Here is an 18331-nt window from a genome sequence, read left to right as displayed (position 1 = left end):
TCATAGTTATCCTGTGGCCTATGGGCACATGTTGGTCATGCATGATAGATATTGATATACTTCAGGTCTATAGGTGTGTTGAAATTTTTGTTTATCGTTCTAGGAATTGAACCCAGGGTTCATGTGAATGTGCTAAGCACATAGTAAACTATATCCCCAGTTCCCTTCATGTCTAAAGGAAAAGGAAATTGGGAATTATGGAAAATATTAAAGTGGCTATAAGCAGTTTTTGTAAAAAGTCACTAAGTTTGGAAAACATGCAAAGTTTGGAAGACAGTCAGACTCACAGAACACACATTAGTTTGTGAATGATTCTCTAAGGGACAGTGGTATGTGACACAAGCCTGTCCAGCTGTGTTGACAGACTTCAGCCTTGTTTCTGCAATGTGAGTTTAATTTTTTCTGGTTAATGCAGTGATATTTTGGTTACAATTTAACAAATAAAGCTTGCCTGAAGATCAGAGTGCAGAGCCACGGCCCCAGAGGCCAGGTTAATGATATTTTCAGTAGAAAGGCTTCGGCTTTGTGTTTCTCTTGGCTGCTCTGGTCGGGTGGAAAGGTAACTTTGTAAAAAGTTTCTCCCAGCACTGAGAGGGAAGAAAAGCAAAAGAAGGTCAGAAGGTCAAACTGTTGTCTTCTAAAATAGAGCCTGAAAACTACTGTTTTGTAGGATGCAGTGTAGCGTCCATCCTGAACTCTCTACAGCTTATAAATCATGTGGCACTTACCAGCACTGCAGAATGTTAAAGAGCTTTCAAAGCAAATGCAATTCAATACATTCTTTACAGGGCGCTACATCAGGTAATAGCTGTTTCCAAGCTTGTGCTGGGAAAGAATGAAGACACTTTCCTGACAGCTTCTTTTTTCTTGCTTAACTTCGAGGAACTCATATCTTTTCATAAGCTTTGGAAACATTGTCCAGATAATTGCTTAATTCATTTAACAAAGATGAAAATTAATCATGGTCTTTGTTTTCTTTGACATTAAAATATAATAATGATACATTTCATTCAGATACAAAGGCTTTAAAAAGATAGGGTGCAAGTTTTCAAGGTCCAAATCAGGAGCAGAAGGAGAGAGAGCACGAGCAAGGAACTCAGGACCGCGAGGGGTGCACCCACACACTGAGACAATAGGGATGTTCTATCGGGAAGTCACCAAGGCCAGCTGGCCTGGGTCTGAAAAAGCATGGGATAAAACCGGACTAGGTGAACATAGCGGACAATGAGGACTACTGAGAACTCAAGAACAATGGCAATGGGTTTTTGATCCTACTGCACGTACTGGCTTTGGGGGAGCCTAGGCAGTTTGGATGCTCAACTTACTAGACCTGGATGGAGGTGGGTGGTCCTTGGACTTCCCACAGGTCAGGGAACCCTGATTGCTCTTCGAGCTGATGAGGGAAGGGGACTTGATCGGGGGAGGGGGAGGGAAATGGGAAGCGGTGGTGGGGAGGAGGCAGAAATCCTTAATAAATAAATAAATTTAAAAAAATTTCAAATCTTAACCACCCAGTTTTCTTCTCTGGAGGCGACAGTTATCATTACTTTCTTGTATGCTTCCCAAAGCATATTGTTTACATAGGTGTAAGAACATGTTAGCTGTGATTACTTCTCACCTTGCTTTAACCATATATCCTGAATACCTTTCCATATTGCTGGGGAAGAACTTTTCATCTACCCCATCATGTTCAGTATCTTAGGATCTTACTAATTAACATGACAGAAACAAAAGTGGGCATAGTGATACAGGTTTGTAATCCCAACACTTGGGAGTCGCAGGTAGGAAGCTATATAGCAGGTCTAAGGCCAGCCTGGGCTACAAGAGGCTCTGTTCCAAAAATGTAATAACTAACAAAATACATATAAAAAGAGGAGAAAAAAGTCAGTTTTTACACAAATTGAGCTAATTAATAAAAGAAACAGCTGTTTCATCAAATGGTTAAAAGCTTGTAGACCCAATTTAGTAAAGAAAAGTGGGTGCATGATGCAAAAATGTATTAATGAGTAATACACATTGATTATTTGGAAAATACAAGTATGTATTCTTGAGAACAGATGAGCAAGTGTGCTAGTGTTCCCCTATAGAGGTGTGCCTTTGCAGTTTCTGCAAGGTAACAATTCAAGGACGTATAATGGTCTCATCTCCTTTCCTCTATATTTCCACTGTGATGTTTTCAGACAAGAAAGCTCTAAGAAGTCCCTTCCCCATTCATCTGGTGAATCTCACATTTCTTCAGCCTAATTTCGTCTGTGCTAACTCCAGGCTTCTAAAGTTTATCACCCCAACGTCAACACTAAAGGGTGTATTCGCAGCTCAGGGACAGTCATTTTAATGGCCAAATTGTATATACTTTATGACGATTGCCTTGTTGGGGAAACAGATCACTGGGGAAATCAGGAATGTTAACCATGCAGGGTTGCCTCCTTAAAGGAGGAAATGCCTGCTTTCCTCCTAGAAGGCTGAGAATGGATATTGTTAATGACCTGATGACCTATGCTGTCTATAGAGCCAGACATTACCCAAAGCCCCCAGAATGTTTATCCCGTACTCTCCCTCCCTCGTCTTTTATCTTTAGCTCTCAGTTAATAGAACCCATCCTGAGGGAAGATGCCACGTGTACTTTAAAACCTGTTCCTTGCATGCTATCTCAGAGAGCGCACTGGATCCTAGGCCTTTAAGCTGTAGAACCTATCTTCATGGCAACGTACTATATAAAGGAGTTTCTTTGTAGTCACCCATTAAGCTTCATCGTGCACGGGATTGGAAATTGTTGCTTGGAAACTCTTTCCAAATTGTACTGTGTTTAAATATGCTTATATTACAATAGACTGCCTGGCGTCAAACTCACTAGAAGTTTGATCCAGTCTGACTAAGTCAAGCTGAACGAAGTTTTCCTCTCTTCATGCAGATTGTCTCTCTGCCAACAGTAGAGCTTGCAGGGACCCCAGCATGACCTTAACTAATTTTCCTATAACAAATACTGCTCAGATGAATAACTGTAAGATTTGCTTTCCTTTAAATTAAGTGTGTATGTGTCTGTGTGTGGGTAGGTGCACATGAATGCAGTGCCACTGGAATCCAGAAGAGGGAACCGGATCCCCAGAGTAGGGTTCCAGATGGTTGCGAATGGGTAAGGGTGCTGGGAACCAAACTCAGGATCTGCAGCATCTTCAGTTTCAATGTTTCTCAGAGTGGAGCAGTATTTTTGATTTAATAATCACCAAATGCAGAGAATAACATTTTGCATAAACACATTATACAAAATGATAAAAATATGTTCAGGGCTCCCCTAGAATATCTATCCTGATTCAAGCCAAAATTCATTTGGCAATATTTTTTGAAGGTTAAACAGTTTTTTTTAAAAAATATTTATTTATTTATTATGTATACAATATTCTGTCTGTGTGTATGCCTGCAGACCAGAAGAGGGCACCAGACCCCATTACAGATGGTTGTGAGCCACCATGTGGTTGCTGGGAATTGAACTCAGGACCTTTGGAAGAGCAGGCAATGCTCCTAACCTCTGAGTCATCTCTCCAGCCCCTTAAACAGTTTTTTAAATCAATCATTCGAATGCAATAAAACCCAGTAATATACCAATTTGATACTTGCATACTAAGGAATAAAGATATAAAAATATTGAGCTCTTATTTTCTGTAATTAAGATTTTTCTCTTTGACATATTTTTTTTTAAAAAAACAAACATACCATGTGTATAACAATCCAATTTACATATTAAAAACCATTATATTGGAATGATCTGATACAGTTTTAAATAGAAGAAAATTGAAAAATATTTCAGGTTCTAAAATCCTCTATCCCCCAAACAAACAAACAAAAATCTTTCTAAAATTAGTCAATGTACAAGAGTATCTGTGACTAGTCAAGTCTAATTTCTGTTGATGGAATTAAATGAAAACCCAACTTTCAAAACAAAGAAAATAATATATGTTAGATTCTCTTGGAATGCAAAGAAGTTTCTTGCTACTTTAATATCCCAAAAGTTTAATTTTTTCATTGTTTTTCAAATAATTTTTTTATACAGTGTTCTGTCTGCATGTTTGCCTTCACGCCAGAAGAAGGCATCAGATCTCATTGTAGATGGCTGTGAGCCACCATGTGGCTGCTGGAAATTTAACTCAGGACCTCTGGAAGAGCAGCCAGCGCTCTTAACTTCTTCTGAGCCGTCCGTCTCTCACGTCCCTTAATCATGTTTTTATAACAGTAGAAAACTATATAGTAAAAGCACTGGAGTTCATAGCAAACAATAGTCTTGACTCTGAGCCAAGGTGTCTGAGGCAGCACTGGTTGGTGTGGTGTGGTGGGAGGGGACTAGAAGAACAGAGTGCACCAGTGATTCAGAACCAAAGCTTTAGTGAAGCCATGCGATGCAACACGGGTGAGTGTTGCCAGAAACACCTCCGATTTGTTACTATGTGTTCTTTAATTTTTGTTCACTGGGTGTTCAGACATTTTTTACTATTGTAAATTTGGGGGAAACCCCACATTCAGTTAAACCCCATGAGGGTTCGTGATCTACAGTTTAAGAAGATCCTGATCTACAGTTTATGATCTACAGTTTAAGAAGGTCCTGAGACAGAAAGCTTGATACAATTCAGTTACTTGATGTAGCCTAAGTAAGTTCGTATAAAGAAACAGCAAAATCTTGGACAGTGGGTGTGTAACCCAGTGGTATAGAGTTTGCCTAGCATCCATGTTGTAGGAACTACTTCAGCCAATAGCCTTTAAGATACCGGGCCCACTTGGGGCATGATCTCATGTACTATAAGTACGTGGGAGGGAGACACCCAGAAGACCACACCAAAGCAATAAAGCAAAAGACAAAATGAAAATGACCAAAGTCAAATAAAGTGGATTGCATTCCTTAGGAAAGCTGAGAGGCCCCTAAGTGAGGTGTTTTGAATTGTTTTCGTCACATAAAAGATATGGGGACAGGGAACACTGCTGATTACTCAAATGATTTAAAACAAATTACTTAATCTCTCCAAAATTGGGTCAAGAACGCCTGTCCTGCCAATTTCAGTTGTCGTCACATCTGTCAGAGTTCTTAATTGGAAGGCACAGAAACTATGTTTAAACTAAAAACTGAAAGTGGGCTTATTAAGGTTTATTAAACTGGGTATGTGGTGGTGCAAGTCTTTAACACCAGCACTTGGGAGAGGCAGGAGGATGTATACATCCAGCTTGGTCTACTTGAGTTACCAAAACAGACAGGGTTACGTAGAGAAACCCTATCTAAAGTAAACAAAACAAAACAAAAATCAGTCTTAAATCCTGGACATAGTTGCTGGAGTTGGCATTCTTGCTGAAATAGACCCCTGAAGTATTCCTTACGGCTTACATTCACATTTCGGGTGTGTGCATCGGGTTAGATTGGAGCTAGCAAGCAGTAAACTCAGATCCCGCTATTAAGGAAGACTGGCACAGCCAATGTAGTCACTCTCATTCCCGATAGGGGAGCTGGCCGGGGTAAGGCAAGGAATCTGTCAAACGTTTAAACGTTAGTTACCCAAACAAAACAAACCAAATTCCCACCACAAACAGTTCCGTTCTAAAAAGATACTTGTCACCCAGGGCTACGTAGTGATTTAGATTTACATCGCCCTAAAAGTGAGACCTTGTAAAAACAGATCTTTTAAGGACACTCAATTAATTACACAGCCTACAGGTTTAAAAAAAGAAAAGAAAAGAAAAGAAAAAAAAAAAGACCTCTGGTAGAAGAAAGCTTAAAGACACCACTTTGGGGCGAGAGAAAGAAAGGCTGTCCTCAAATCTCGCGAGACCCCCCCCCCCATCAGAGGCGCAGCGCCGGCCAATCACGAGGGGACGTTTCCGCGCGGTGGCCGTTGCTGGGATACGCGGCGTCGCGCAGGGCTTTGAGGCCTGGCGCCCAGGCCGTGCTTAGGTGAGCGGTGTGGCTCGCTCCGTCTCCTCGGAGAGAGGTTCGTGTTGTGGGGTTCCCCATTCGCACCGGGCAAGGTGAGCCATCTCAGCTTCGCGCCTTCTCCCTGCGCGGGTTATCGTTCTCTGGAGACTTTGACGAGCTCCAAACAAAACAAATTCGAATCCGTGGGCTCTTGGCTGTTCTATGACTTGGGGTCGGAGGCTTGGCCTGGGACGTTCACCCAACGCGTGGACTATAGAGTGGACGCTCCAAAAAGGACACTGACCCTCAGGAAAATCACTGCTCTGAAGGTGGAGGCCGTCAGCGGTTACAGGGGGAAGGGACTTAGCAACTTTCTGCTTACCCTAAGTCAGAATGATTGGTTTAGGGAGGATAATGATAGTAACGGTAAAGAAAAACTTCTGAACTGAGCTCCACAACTCTGCAAAATAAGGACTCGTGGCCACTCCTTTGCTGAGTGGGATATTGAGGAAGGAATATTGTAATAAATGATCTTATTTATTTTCATTTCCTCACATATTTTATTTACTATTGTATGTGTAAGTGCACGATGTGAGTGTGTGCTGGATGTCCGTGCTACATTGTACATGGGGGAGGGCCAGAGGACAAGTTTGTAGAGTCAGTCTCTTCTTCCACCTTTATGAGGGTTCCAGGAACGGAACTCACGTTCCCAGACTTGCATGACAAGTGCTTTTACTCAGTGAGCCGTTTCAGTAGCCCTAATCCCATAGTTCTAAATAGAATTTTAAAGTTAAATTTGAATAAAATTACAGCCAACTTAGCCTTGTAAGAGTGTCTGGGAATGGCAGTTGGCAAGAAAAAAAAAATCATCATGAATTAAGTATTTGAAGGAAGGGTATAATGAGCTACTAGTGTTCAGGTGTATAAGACCTCAAAGAAAAATTGAATTATGTTTTTGTTTCCAAACAGTGGTTAAAGTGAACAATGGCCAGTAACCACAAATCTTCAGCGCCTCGCCCTATTTCTCGGGGTGGAATAGGGCTAACAGGAAGGCCTCCTTCTGGAGTAAGACCCCCATCTGGGACTGTTCGGGTGGCAACTGCAGTAAGTTGGGAATCTGTGCAATAACAGATTTTACTTTGTTGTTCCTTAATTCTGTAGACTATATTAATTGTATGAAAAATGTTAAAATATGTAAAAATACAATGTGGAAGAATAAGACCATTATCAAGGAATTACGTTTAGTGATACCCATAAACATATTTTAAAGCTATAACAGTTTACTTTTTGTGGTGCTGAGATCAAACACAGGTCCTTGTACTTATTAGGCAAGGGTAAGGTAAAACCATTTTAGTTAAAATTGTACGGTATTTCAGAATCAGAAACAAATGAGATAAAATAGACTAAAACCAGAATCAAGCATTTGTAAGAATTTTATTAGTAATGTGACTTTTCAAATTAGTCAAAAAATACATAGAATATTCTTGAGGCCTTGCTCCAAACCTAATAAATTACTTCTTAAAGCAATTTTTATCCCTTGATTCATTTATAAGACTTATAAAGAGTATATAAACTTGATATTTTAAAGAGTTTATATAACTGGCAGAGGAAAATATACATAATTATTTAATATAAACTTAATAAACTCTGAGGGCTTTCTAATAATGATAGAAAAACCAAGTACTTGAAAATACTTTTAATTTTTATATTTGAATTTACAAAAATTAAAAATACCATAAAAACGAAAAAACCCAACAAACTGGTAATTCTTTGTATAGATCATTCATAACTTTAAAAAAATTGAGACAGAGTCTTTCTAATATATTTTGGACTAGCCTTGAATTGAGAATCTTCATGCCCCAGTGTCCTTAGGGCTGGCTAGGATTACAGACCGTGCTGCCACACGCATCAGTACTCAGAATCTTGTTTGTTTGTTTGTCTTTAGAGGCAGGGTTTCTCTGTGGATAGCCGTGACTGTTCTGTTGAACTTGTTCTGTAGATCAGGCTGGTATTGAACCCACAGTTATTCACTTTACTAATTTGTATGCGTTTGTTCTGTGTTAAAGTTATAATAAAATCATGTTCAAGTAGAATTCTGTGAGGCCTTTTTTTTTGATACTGGGGAAGAATAGCATTAAAAAATTGGGCTCGAAACCTTTCAGAATGATAAAAAGAACAAAAGGCATAATAGTAATGAATAGTATGAGTAAAAATATATTTTGAGCCAGGTGGTGGTGGTGCAGACCTTTAATCCCAGCACTCAGGAGGCAGAAGTAGGCTGATCTCTGAGTTCGAGGCCAGCCTGGTGTATAAAAGCTAGTTCCAGGACAGCTAGGGCTGTTGTTACACAGAGAAACCCTGTCTCGAAAAACCAAAACAAAAAAAAGTATATGTGTGTGTGTGTGTGTATATATATATATATATATATGTGTGTGTGTGTGTGTGTGTGTGTGTGTGTATATACATACACACACATATATATGTGTGTATATATATATGTATATATACACACACATACTATATATATACTATATATACTATATATATACACTATATATATATAGTCTCAGAAAATGAGAAATATTTTTAGTAACTATTAAAATAATGGTATAAGTCAATGTAGCCAGTAAGAGAACCACCATATTTGAGAAAGTACAAAATTTAAAAACTGATCATTCTAAGAAGAATTATAACTACAGAGATTATTACATTTTCATTATAATAATAATAAAAATTTGGAACAAATTGAATGACATTATAAACATTTTTGAAGGTTTATTTTTAATTGTGTATATGTGCATTTGTGTCTGTGGGCATGCATGAAAGTGTAGTTAGCAGTGGAGGCCAGAAGAAGGTGTACAGTTTCTTCCAGCTATAGTTACAGGTAGTTGTGAGCCTTGGGATATAGTGTTTGGAAATGAATTGGCAGTTTTCTCAAAGAGCATCAATTGCTCTTAACCACTGAACCGTCTTTCCAGTCCCATAAGCAAATCTTAAGTAAACTATATCTGCTATTAAAAATATGTCTGGCTATTATTAAAATTATTTTTAATTATAGAACTGCCTAGGATCGGAACAGCTGGAGAACCACCATAAGCAGGCTTCCCGTGCATGCTTAGGTATTGCCAGGGCATAAATGGTGATGAATGACGATTATACTTGAGAAAACTGTGCTGTGTAATACACGATTTAAAAAGCAATGTAATATTAATTTAGCATAGTCATATACATTTACATGTTGCTAGAAATGAAATGGTGGGCTAGGAATAGTGACATGCCTGTAATCTCAGCACTCTGGAGGCTGAAGCAGAACCATGAATTCAAAACCAGACTGGCTACATAGTTCCAAGTCAGCCTGGGGTAATAGCAAGATCCTATCCAGGCCAGGCTGGGACAACAGCAATAGGGGATCTCAAAAAACAACAGTGAACCCTTTTTCTGTGATACAGTATTTTCTGTTCTTCCTACATTGGTCTTGAGTAGCAGAAAGTATGTAGTGCTGGTATTCAGGCTCTACTTGTAGAGAAGCTGTAATGCTGAGTCTTGTGTTTTTAGGACAGCACTTTTTTTTTAGGCAATAAATAATAGTCAGGTTTTCTTAAATGTTTATGGTTTTTCTAGAGTTTCAGATTATATCATTATAACCTAAAATGGAGATGATTTTTCTGAAGTCTTCTTATAAATGTTTTTTTCTCTTGTTCTAGTAATAATTGATTCTTTTGATGATTGTTGATTAAATACTTAAAAAAGTTATCTGACATTATTGACCAGCTTCTATTTGTCATGTACTTTGTGTGATGTCTCTGATTTTGAAGTGAGTGATGTTCATTGTAAAATAAACTGGCAGATTTTTTGAGAGCTTTTTTCTATTCAAGGTAATTATCAGCTGTTTGGTATGTATCTTATAAGACTTTCCTGTGCATTTACAGACACAAAACACATATGCATATGTAGCTTGTAGTCTGATTCAAAACAGGGTAGTAATCTGTTGGGTTTTTTGTCCCTTTCAGAAATAGATTTTTGAATATTCTTCCAAGTGAATACATATACTCACACATTATTCCATTTTATTAGCCTCTATACTTCATCTCATAAATAAGAAAGGTAATTCAAGTAGTTTTCCAAAATCTGCTTGCATAAAGTAGAAAAAAGAATGGTTTAGAAAGTTTCCAAAGCAAAGACTTCTCAGTCTCTCCTAGAAACCACTGTGGGTAGCCCTGAACTCTTATTTGAGTTGCATTTGTTTTTGTATTCAGCATAGTCTCTGGAATGTGTCCTGGTGTTGGCAATATAACTAAGTAAGTTTGCAAGGAATTCTCTGAGTCACCTGAGAACTGGGTTTTTTGATAGTGCTAAGGCTACCAGCTAACAGAAATAAAAACAACAAAGTAAATGGCAAAAAATTATTAATCTAAAATTTCTACCCCACATTGAATCTTCTACTGTATGTTAGTCTTTGGCAGAGACAGATAAAATAAAAAGGATAAAAAAAAGAAGATGCAGAGAGATTTTGGAAGAGTTTCATGTTGCCTTTTATAATTTTCCATGCTTATGTGCATAGTTGACAAGAGAGAGTTGTGACTTTTCTCAGGACATGTAATAGTAATGTTTTTTTTCAAAATGAAAGTTTTCTTTTTCCTAATTTTAAGGAAAATATATACCCATCATAATAATGCTTAAAGCACCAGATTTTACAAAGGAGAAAATCAACTATAACATCATTATGTAGAAATATGATACTTTAAAACTTTTTGTTAACATTTATTATTTTATCTGGGTGGATAAGTACTGTGTGGAGCCCAGGATCTAACTTAGATATAAGGTTTCTCAGTATGTGCATTATCTAATTGGCCCTAGTTTTTTTATTATTATTTCTCAGGTAGTTTTCTTTTTTTTTTTTTGGTATGTAGTTCTAACTGGTCTTGAACTTATAAATTGTGTATAGTTTCAATTTTTAGAAAAATTGCCTTGATTTTTCCTGGTTTAATAAATGTAAAATCTTACTTGTCATTTAGATGCCACCAGCAACAGCAAGACCAGGTTCTCGTGGTGGTCCCCTAGGGACTGGTGGAGTTTTGTCATCTCAAATCAAAGTTGCTGATCGTCCTGTAACTCAGCAAGGTTTGAGTGGAATGAAAACTGGGATGAAAGGTATTTATTTTATGAAGATGAATATATTTTGTTTCAAAACTGTTACAGCATATCTTAATAAATGAGAAATATAGCATGTCATTCTTATTCTTTGACTTATAAAATTTATTATGAAATAATAGAATATATGTGAATTAGAAAGGTTTAAGTATATATATATATATATATATATATATATATATATGCTCACTTTGAGCTTAAATTTTCTGACTATCAAGGAGTTTTGTTACAACTGGAAGAAATTTGAAAGGTTTATGACTGAGAATTAGGTTTTCGTTACTACATAAAAGTATTTTGAAATTCTTTTTGATAGCTTTCACCTTGGAATGGCACTTATTTGGGCATGTGAGATGGCTCATCACGTGAAGGTCCCAGGCTTGATTATCTGAGTTTGATCTCCAAGACTGCCTTGATGGAAGGAGAGGTCCAACTCTTATGAGCTGTACTCTCACCTCCACACAGGTGCCACGGCACATACCCATATACATAGAATTTAAAAATTTTCATGTAGTAAAAAAATTAAATAATATCATTGAAAACATTTATTAGGTGTTAAAAATTCCTTTTTTCCTCCATTATAATGATTAAAAAAAGAAATGAGACTGACATGCTTCTCTCTAAGGCATAATAATATATTTTATTTTTTAGACAGTCTCAAAAATAGTTACTGTTCTTGCATTCGCTATGCAACTGAGAATAATCTTGACCTCCTATCTTTCTACCTCAACTCTCTCAAGTTTTGGTATTGCCACACGTGGCTTAAATTGGTTTTGTAAGTTCTTTGTGATACAACACCAGAGATTGAACCTAGGACCTTGTGTATGCTAGGCAAATGCACTACTACTAAGTCATATCCCTAGCACCATTACACTGTACTTGTTTCAGAAGTTTGATTAATGTGATGTATAAACCAAACCATGATTAATATTCTTAGGTTTCTTTTTTTTTCTTGTGACTAGTGATTTCTGAGGGCTTAAAGCTACTCTTGAGGTGCAAAATTAATTTTAAGGTAAATTACAATATAAATATAACAATACTGATATAACTGTATAACATTGATAAGGCATTCTAAGTTATAGGCGAAATTTTTTGTTGGGACTGCCTGTCAGCTCTGTTCCATCAGCCCGCTCCCAAATAACCACACAGAGAATTAATATTAATTGTAAATGCTCAGCCGATAGCTTAGGCTTCTTACTAACTAGCTCTAACAATTTAAATTAAGTCATTTTTCTTATCTAAGTAATACCATGTGGCTCATTGCTTGTTACCTCATTTTCTACATGTCTTGCTTCCTCTGTGTCTAGCTGGAGACTCCTCAGACTCTACCTTCTTTTCAGCATCCTCCTACTCTGGCTCTCCCACCCAATCTCTTCCTTCCCTGTTATAGGCCAGTCAGCTCCCTCTGAACCAGTGAGAGCAATACACATCCACAGTGTACAAAGATTGTTCCCAGCAACAAGTCATCCAGATGGTTTTAAGTCACGTGAGATAGTGTAGCTCCATTATGTGAAAATGCTGCAGAGCTCTATTGGAGACTTGAGCGTCCCTGGATTTCAGGGGCTGTTGCAGTCCTGAGAGAGAATTGTACTTTTATTATTATTTCTCTCTCTCTCTCTTTCTCTCTCCTCCTCTTCTTCTTCTTCTTCTTCTTCTTCTTCTTCTTCTTCTTCTTCTTCCTCTCTCTCTCTCTCTCTCTCTCTCTCTCTCTCTCTCTCGGCATTGAAGAGACACATATGTGCCCCAGTGCATGTATGGATGTCCCAGATGATAACTTTCTGGAATTGGTTCTCTCCTACTGTGGGTTCCCAGGATCAAACTCAGGTTGTCAGGCTTGTTACCCACTGAGCCATCTTGACAGTCCTAACCACTGTACTTTAGGAGTATAGTATTCCTTTCAGGAGACTTAATTTTTTTATACCATATTGCTTACTAAGTAGAAAAACCATTTATTATTTAGAAATTTTTTTTAATATTAATAATAAAAAATGAGTCAAAATTATTGTCTCTGACCCTCACATGTGTGCTATGGCACATACATGCCCTCATATTATACAATCTAATGATAATGAAATTGCATTTTTGGGGGCTGGAGAGATGGCTCAGTGGTTAAGAGCACTACTTGCTCTTCCAAAGGTCCTGAGTTCAATTCCCAGCAACCACATGGTGGCTCACTACCATCTGTAATGAGATCTGGTTCCCTCTTCTGGCCTGCAGGCATACATGCAGAATACTAAGAATACTGTTTGCATAATAAATAAATAAATCTTTAAAAAAAAGAAATTGCATTTTTTTAAAAAATATTTATTTATTTATTATGTATACAATATTCTGTCTGTATGCCTGAAGGCCAGAAGAGGGCGCCAGACCTCATTACAGATGGTTGTGAGCCACCATGTGGTTTCTGGGAATTGAACTCAGGACCTTTGGAAGGGCAGGCAATGCTCTTAACCACTGAGCCATCTCTCCAGCCCCGAAATTGCATTTTTTTAAAAGTCCTTTTTACTGCTCTGTTCTAGGCTTCCATAGGTCTAGTTTCTATCTAGCTAGTCTGTCCTGTAGTATCTAGTTTCTTTTAAAAAATACTGGATTATTATTTTTTTAAATTATGAATATATGTGTGTGTATCTGTGTCTGGGTCTGTGCAAATAAGTACAGTGTGTAAGCCAGAAGAGACTGTCAGATTCCCTGGAGTTGGTGTTACTGGCAGTTATGAGCTGCCCAATGTGTGTGCTGGCAATTGAACTTGGGTCCTCTGCAAAAGCAGTATGTGCTCTTAACCACTGAGCCATTTCTCCAGACCAGATTCTTATTTCTTAACAGCCTCACTTTTAAAAGTCCCATTCTTGTCTAAATTCAGCCTTCTTTATGTCATGACTCTAGAATACTAGCTTTTAGTATTTCTCCATATGTTGAGGCATTCATGAGGAATGTTTGAGAACTGTGGCAAGTAATGGTGGTTGTGCTTTGGATTTGTTATTTTGGTCATTTTATAATAGAGTATTAATATTCACATTAAAACATTTTTTAGGTCCCCAGAGGCAAATTTTAGACAAATCTTACTATCTTGGACTTCTTAGGTATGTAAAATAAATGTTTTTTTATGCATGACCTTGGAGTTTTAGTTGTAGTTATTTCAACAATTAGTTATCTTTTGAGTTCTAAGAATAATTTTATATTCTCACATAATTTCTGGTTAATTGACTGTACTGCATGATAATATAGTTAGGCTGAAATCTGGTACATGGAGGTGCATCCTGGTGCCCACATATGGGTTAGTATTCATACAGTCGTGTGGGTGCATGTGGATGCTGGAGGGTGACCTTGGGTGTCACTTTTCGGATACCATCCACCTGTTTTTGAGACAGGATCTCTTTGTTGCCCTGGAGCTTGCTAAGTAGGCTAGGCTGCTGACTGTTGAACCTTTCTGAGTCTCCTGTTCGTGTCTCCCCAGGGCTGGGATTGCAAGCATGAACCACCAAACCCAGCTGTTTTACATGGGTTCTGGAGTTTGGACTCAGGTTTTTGTGCTTGCAAGGCAAGTTCTTTATCAACAACTAAATTTCTTCCCAGCCCTAGGCTGAGAGTTTATGGTCTTGTGAAGTTCTGTGATGGACAAGGAAAGCAGGACCAGCCCTTTGGTAGGCACTAACATCCATGAAATAGCCTTCGTGGCCTAGTTACAAACCAGAAGAATCAGTTCCTTTTTTGGGGGGAAAGGTGTGGAGAGGGCAGGTTGAGGCAAAGTCTCTCTACATAGCCCTGTTGTTCTAAAACTCACTCTGTAGACCAGCTGGCCTCCAACTCACAGAGATCGTCTTGCCTCTGCCTCCTGAGTGCTGGGATAAAGGCTGCACCACCACTGCCTAACAAGTTTCAGTGTGAATTTTAGAAGGAAGGCAAACATTGAAATCATATCATGAAGTTCACTTTTTTCTTGGAGTGATAATAATCTTTTATGCTTTTTAGTATTATTCGGAATGTATTACTCATATAATTGAAATATCACTGATTGTACTAAGAAAGGAAATAAGTGTTTGTTTAATTATTTATACTTAATCATAGACTTTTATGTAAGTAAGTATATTTGGTCATTTGATACATGCTTGCCCTAATTTTCACTAATTTATAAGCCTCCTACTTTTTTTTTGTAATTATTTTGAGTTGGGGCATCACTGTATATATAGCCTTAGCTGTCCTAGAACTCATCTAGACCAGGCTAGACTCAACTCACAGAGATCAACCTGCCTCTGCCTTTTGAGTACTGGGATTAAAGGTGTGCACCACTGTGTCTGGCTTCAGGCCTTTTAATAAGGTCTCTAAAATGAAGAATTTTAAAAGAAATACTTTCTTTTAATTTTATGTATATGAATGTTATACATATATGTATGTTTTAAGACACATGTTTGCCCTTTGCCTGTGGAAGTCAGAAGAGGGCATTGGATTCCATGACTCCTGGAACCGGAGTTATGGCGGTTATGAGTTGCCATGTGGAACTGATCCCTGGTCTTACCTACTAAGACATATTAATTATTTTCCACCTAATAACTTTCTCTTTTCAGATGTCCTAGTGATGTAGCTCCATTTTCTTTTGTTTGGTTTTTGGTTTTGCTTCTGTTCTTTGAGACTGTGCCCTACTGTAATACCAGCTGATTTGGAGCTCCCTGTACAGTCCAGACCCAGTGTTCTCAGACTGTGCCCTCCTCTGTAACACTAGCTGATTTGGAGCTTCCTGTATAGACCAGACCAGGCTGTCCCCAGACTTGGATTTCTTTTCCTGCTTCTCCATGTTGGATCAAAAGTGTGTACTACAACGCCTGGCCTGTTTCATCTTCCTTGATTAGAGACTCTGTGTCAGCCATTTTTCTCATTGGCTCATCATTTTTAGTGACACAACCCCCTGAAACTGTTCATTTTAAATGGATTTGATAAAGCCATACATATTGTTACATATTTACGAAGTTTATTTTATTTAACTAGAAGTCTTTTCTGAGTTAGAAGTATTTCTAAACTTCCTTTTTTTTTCACTTAGGAGCAAAATAAGTGAACTTACAACTGAAATTAATAAACTTCAGAAAGAAATAGAAATGTACAACCAAGAAAATTCAGTGTATTTGTCATATGAAAAGAGGTGAGTAATTTTACAATTAAGACATGCAAGATCTTTATTAGGAATTTATCCCACTGAATATCAATTCAGTATTTATTCAGTATCATGAACATAATTTATTAAATATGACACCATCCATAAGGTTCTTTATATTGATCTGCTTATGTATTTATGAATGCATTTGCTTTTGTTTGTAGGGCAGAGACATTAGCTGTTGAAATTAAAGACTTTCAAGGACAACTAGCAGACTACAACATGGTATTGTCTCTTTCCTCAGAGAATTTCTCCTGATGTTTGTTTTTGTGCTCTTGACACTTAAAAATACATTTTAAATACCAAGTAATACACAACTATATATATATATTTCTTGTGAAAAAGTTGGAAGTATAAAAATACAAAAATTAAATTGCTCTTTTCATTTCTTCTTCATTTCCTAACCCAGAAATAACTTGGCTTAACAGATTGATAGGAATTCTTCCAATTTTGTTTGCATTAGAAAAAATATTTATTTTACCTACTGTTTATTTATTTGTAATTTTGTGTGTGTGTGTGTGTGTGTGTGTGTGCGCACGCGCGCACGTGCAGGTACATTCATGGAAGTCAGATGACAACTTGTGTAAGTTACTTCTTTTCTACCATATGGGTCCGCCAAGAATCAAATACAGGCCACCAGCCTTGGTAGAAGCTTTACCTGCTGAGCCATATTGCTAGCCTCATTTTTTTTAAAGACACTTATAAATCACACAAAAGCTTTTCTCCCCTACAAATGTTTGAATAATATTTTTTTAAAGCATTACAATTTATTAGGTAAGAATGATTCCATTGCTTTAAAAAAACACCTTTACCTTGCTATGGAGCATTGTCATCATGAAATTTAAATTCTTTACCTAGCATACAGATTACCTCCATCTGAGTGTTCAATTTTGTGTGCACTCTGTCAAAATAGAGTACACTCATAAAAATAGTTCCACTGAGGATGTTTCCCAGTGCAGACTATCACCTTGTCAATGCTGTTAACTCCTTGTCCTTGGAGTAATGCTACCTCCAGGAAGTTTCTAGCATCAGAATTTCTTTCTAATTTCTGAGGCACATTAAACAATTATGGCATGACTAGCTTTTGTCTCCGCTGTTGATTAGGTAAATTATGATATAACTAGTTAATATTAATACTTACCAGTCAAATTTTGCTAATTAGAGTATTTTGTAGTTCTTAAATTTTCTGAGCACATGCTCTATAAAAACACCTTGAGACCAATATTAATTAGAATTTTTTTTAGTAAGTGTTGTTTTCTATTGTTTATTGTTTTAAAGATTTTGCTTTACTTCTAATTATGTGTATATGTGTATGCACATGAGTGCCATTACCCGCAGAGGCCCAAAGGAAATGATAATATTGATTCCCTGGAGACAGTTAGACGCACTTAAAGCTGCTTGGTGTGGGTGCTAGGACCTGAACTCACATCCTCTGTAAGAGCAGGACATTCTCTGACTTAAGAACTAGATTTACTAGTGTTCTATTTTATAAAATAAATTTATGGGAAATAAAATTGTTTTGCCTTTTCACTACTATAAATTTCTAAAACAGTTAATGTTTCCAGGAGGAGAAAAATTCAAGTGGCAGATAATTTCCAACGCTGCTTTTTTCTGTTTCAGACCTTTATAAACTTGGTCATTTCAAAGCAGAGAAAACTCTTCAGTGTTCTTAAAGGAACAGTAATTCATCACTTCTTATTTACTGGCCAAATGAAGAGTATGTTAGGTTTTCAATATTGTTTTTTAATGTGGCTCGCTTTTTTTTTTTTTTTGGAAAGTAAGACACTTGATAGTATTAACACTGAAATGACTAGCTATTTATGAAAATAGGTATGTATATTAAAACTTACCTAAAATTTATTAAGGCTAACCAAATGGTGCTTTTTTTTGTTATATTTTTGCTTTTAGTTGGTAGATAAACTCAATACCAATACTGAAATGGAAGAAGTTATGAATGATTACAACATGGTAAGAAAATACACAAATATAAGTAATAATTGTATATAAATCATATCCTCTAAAATAAAGCATTTATCTAGAAGTAATTTGGTAAAACCTTTTATGGCCATTAAAGGTGGTTATGACTCTGATCATAAGTATCACAATTATGATTAAGCACTTTTTATTGTTTTTTATATCCCTGTTGCTGT

The 18331-nt window shown here is 37.1% G+C and overlaps 1 protein-coding gene across 2 annotated transcripts in view; it reads left to right on the top strand.

Moving 5' to 3' along the window:
* The first annotated feature begins 5899 nt into the window (after nucleotides 1–5899).
* Nucleotides 5900–18331, top strand: part of Ift74 (intraflagellar transport 74) — an 80137-nt gene continuing 67705 nt past the window's right edge. For both annotated transcript variants that reach the window (XR_005974374.1, XM_041652733.1), the window contains exons 1-7: nucleotides 5900–6003; nucleotides 6860–6994; nucleotides 10906–11041; nucleotides 14070–14118; nucleotides 16071–16169; nucleotides 16346–16406; nucleotides 18090–18149. Coding sequence is in view for 1 of the 2 variants with exons in the window: in XM_041652733.1 (XP_041508667.1) it covers nucleotides 6875–6994; nucleotides 10906–11041; nucleotides 14070–14118; nucleotides 16071–16169; nucleotides 16346–16406; nucleotides 18090–18149 (525 nt within the window). In the remaining variant the exon portion in view is untranslated. The remainder of the gene's footprint in view (nucleotides 6004–6859; nucleotides 6995–10905; nucleotides 11042–14069; nucleotides 14119–16070; nucleotides 16170–16345; nucleotides 16407–18089; nucleotides 18150–18331) is intronic.

The sequence above is a fragment of the Microtus oregoni genome, unplaced genomic scaffold, assembly GCF_018167655.1.
Source record: "Microtus oregoni isolate MIOR12 unplaced genomic scaffold, Mior012 000005F_ref0000423, whole genome shotgun sequence".
NCBI classification, from domain to species: domain Eukaryota; kingdom Metazoa; phylum Chordata; class Mammalia; order Rodentia; family Cricetidae; genus Microtus; species Microtus oregoni.
Note: the sequence above shows the minus strand (reverse complement) of the source record. Positions and strands in the feature narration are given on the sequence as shown.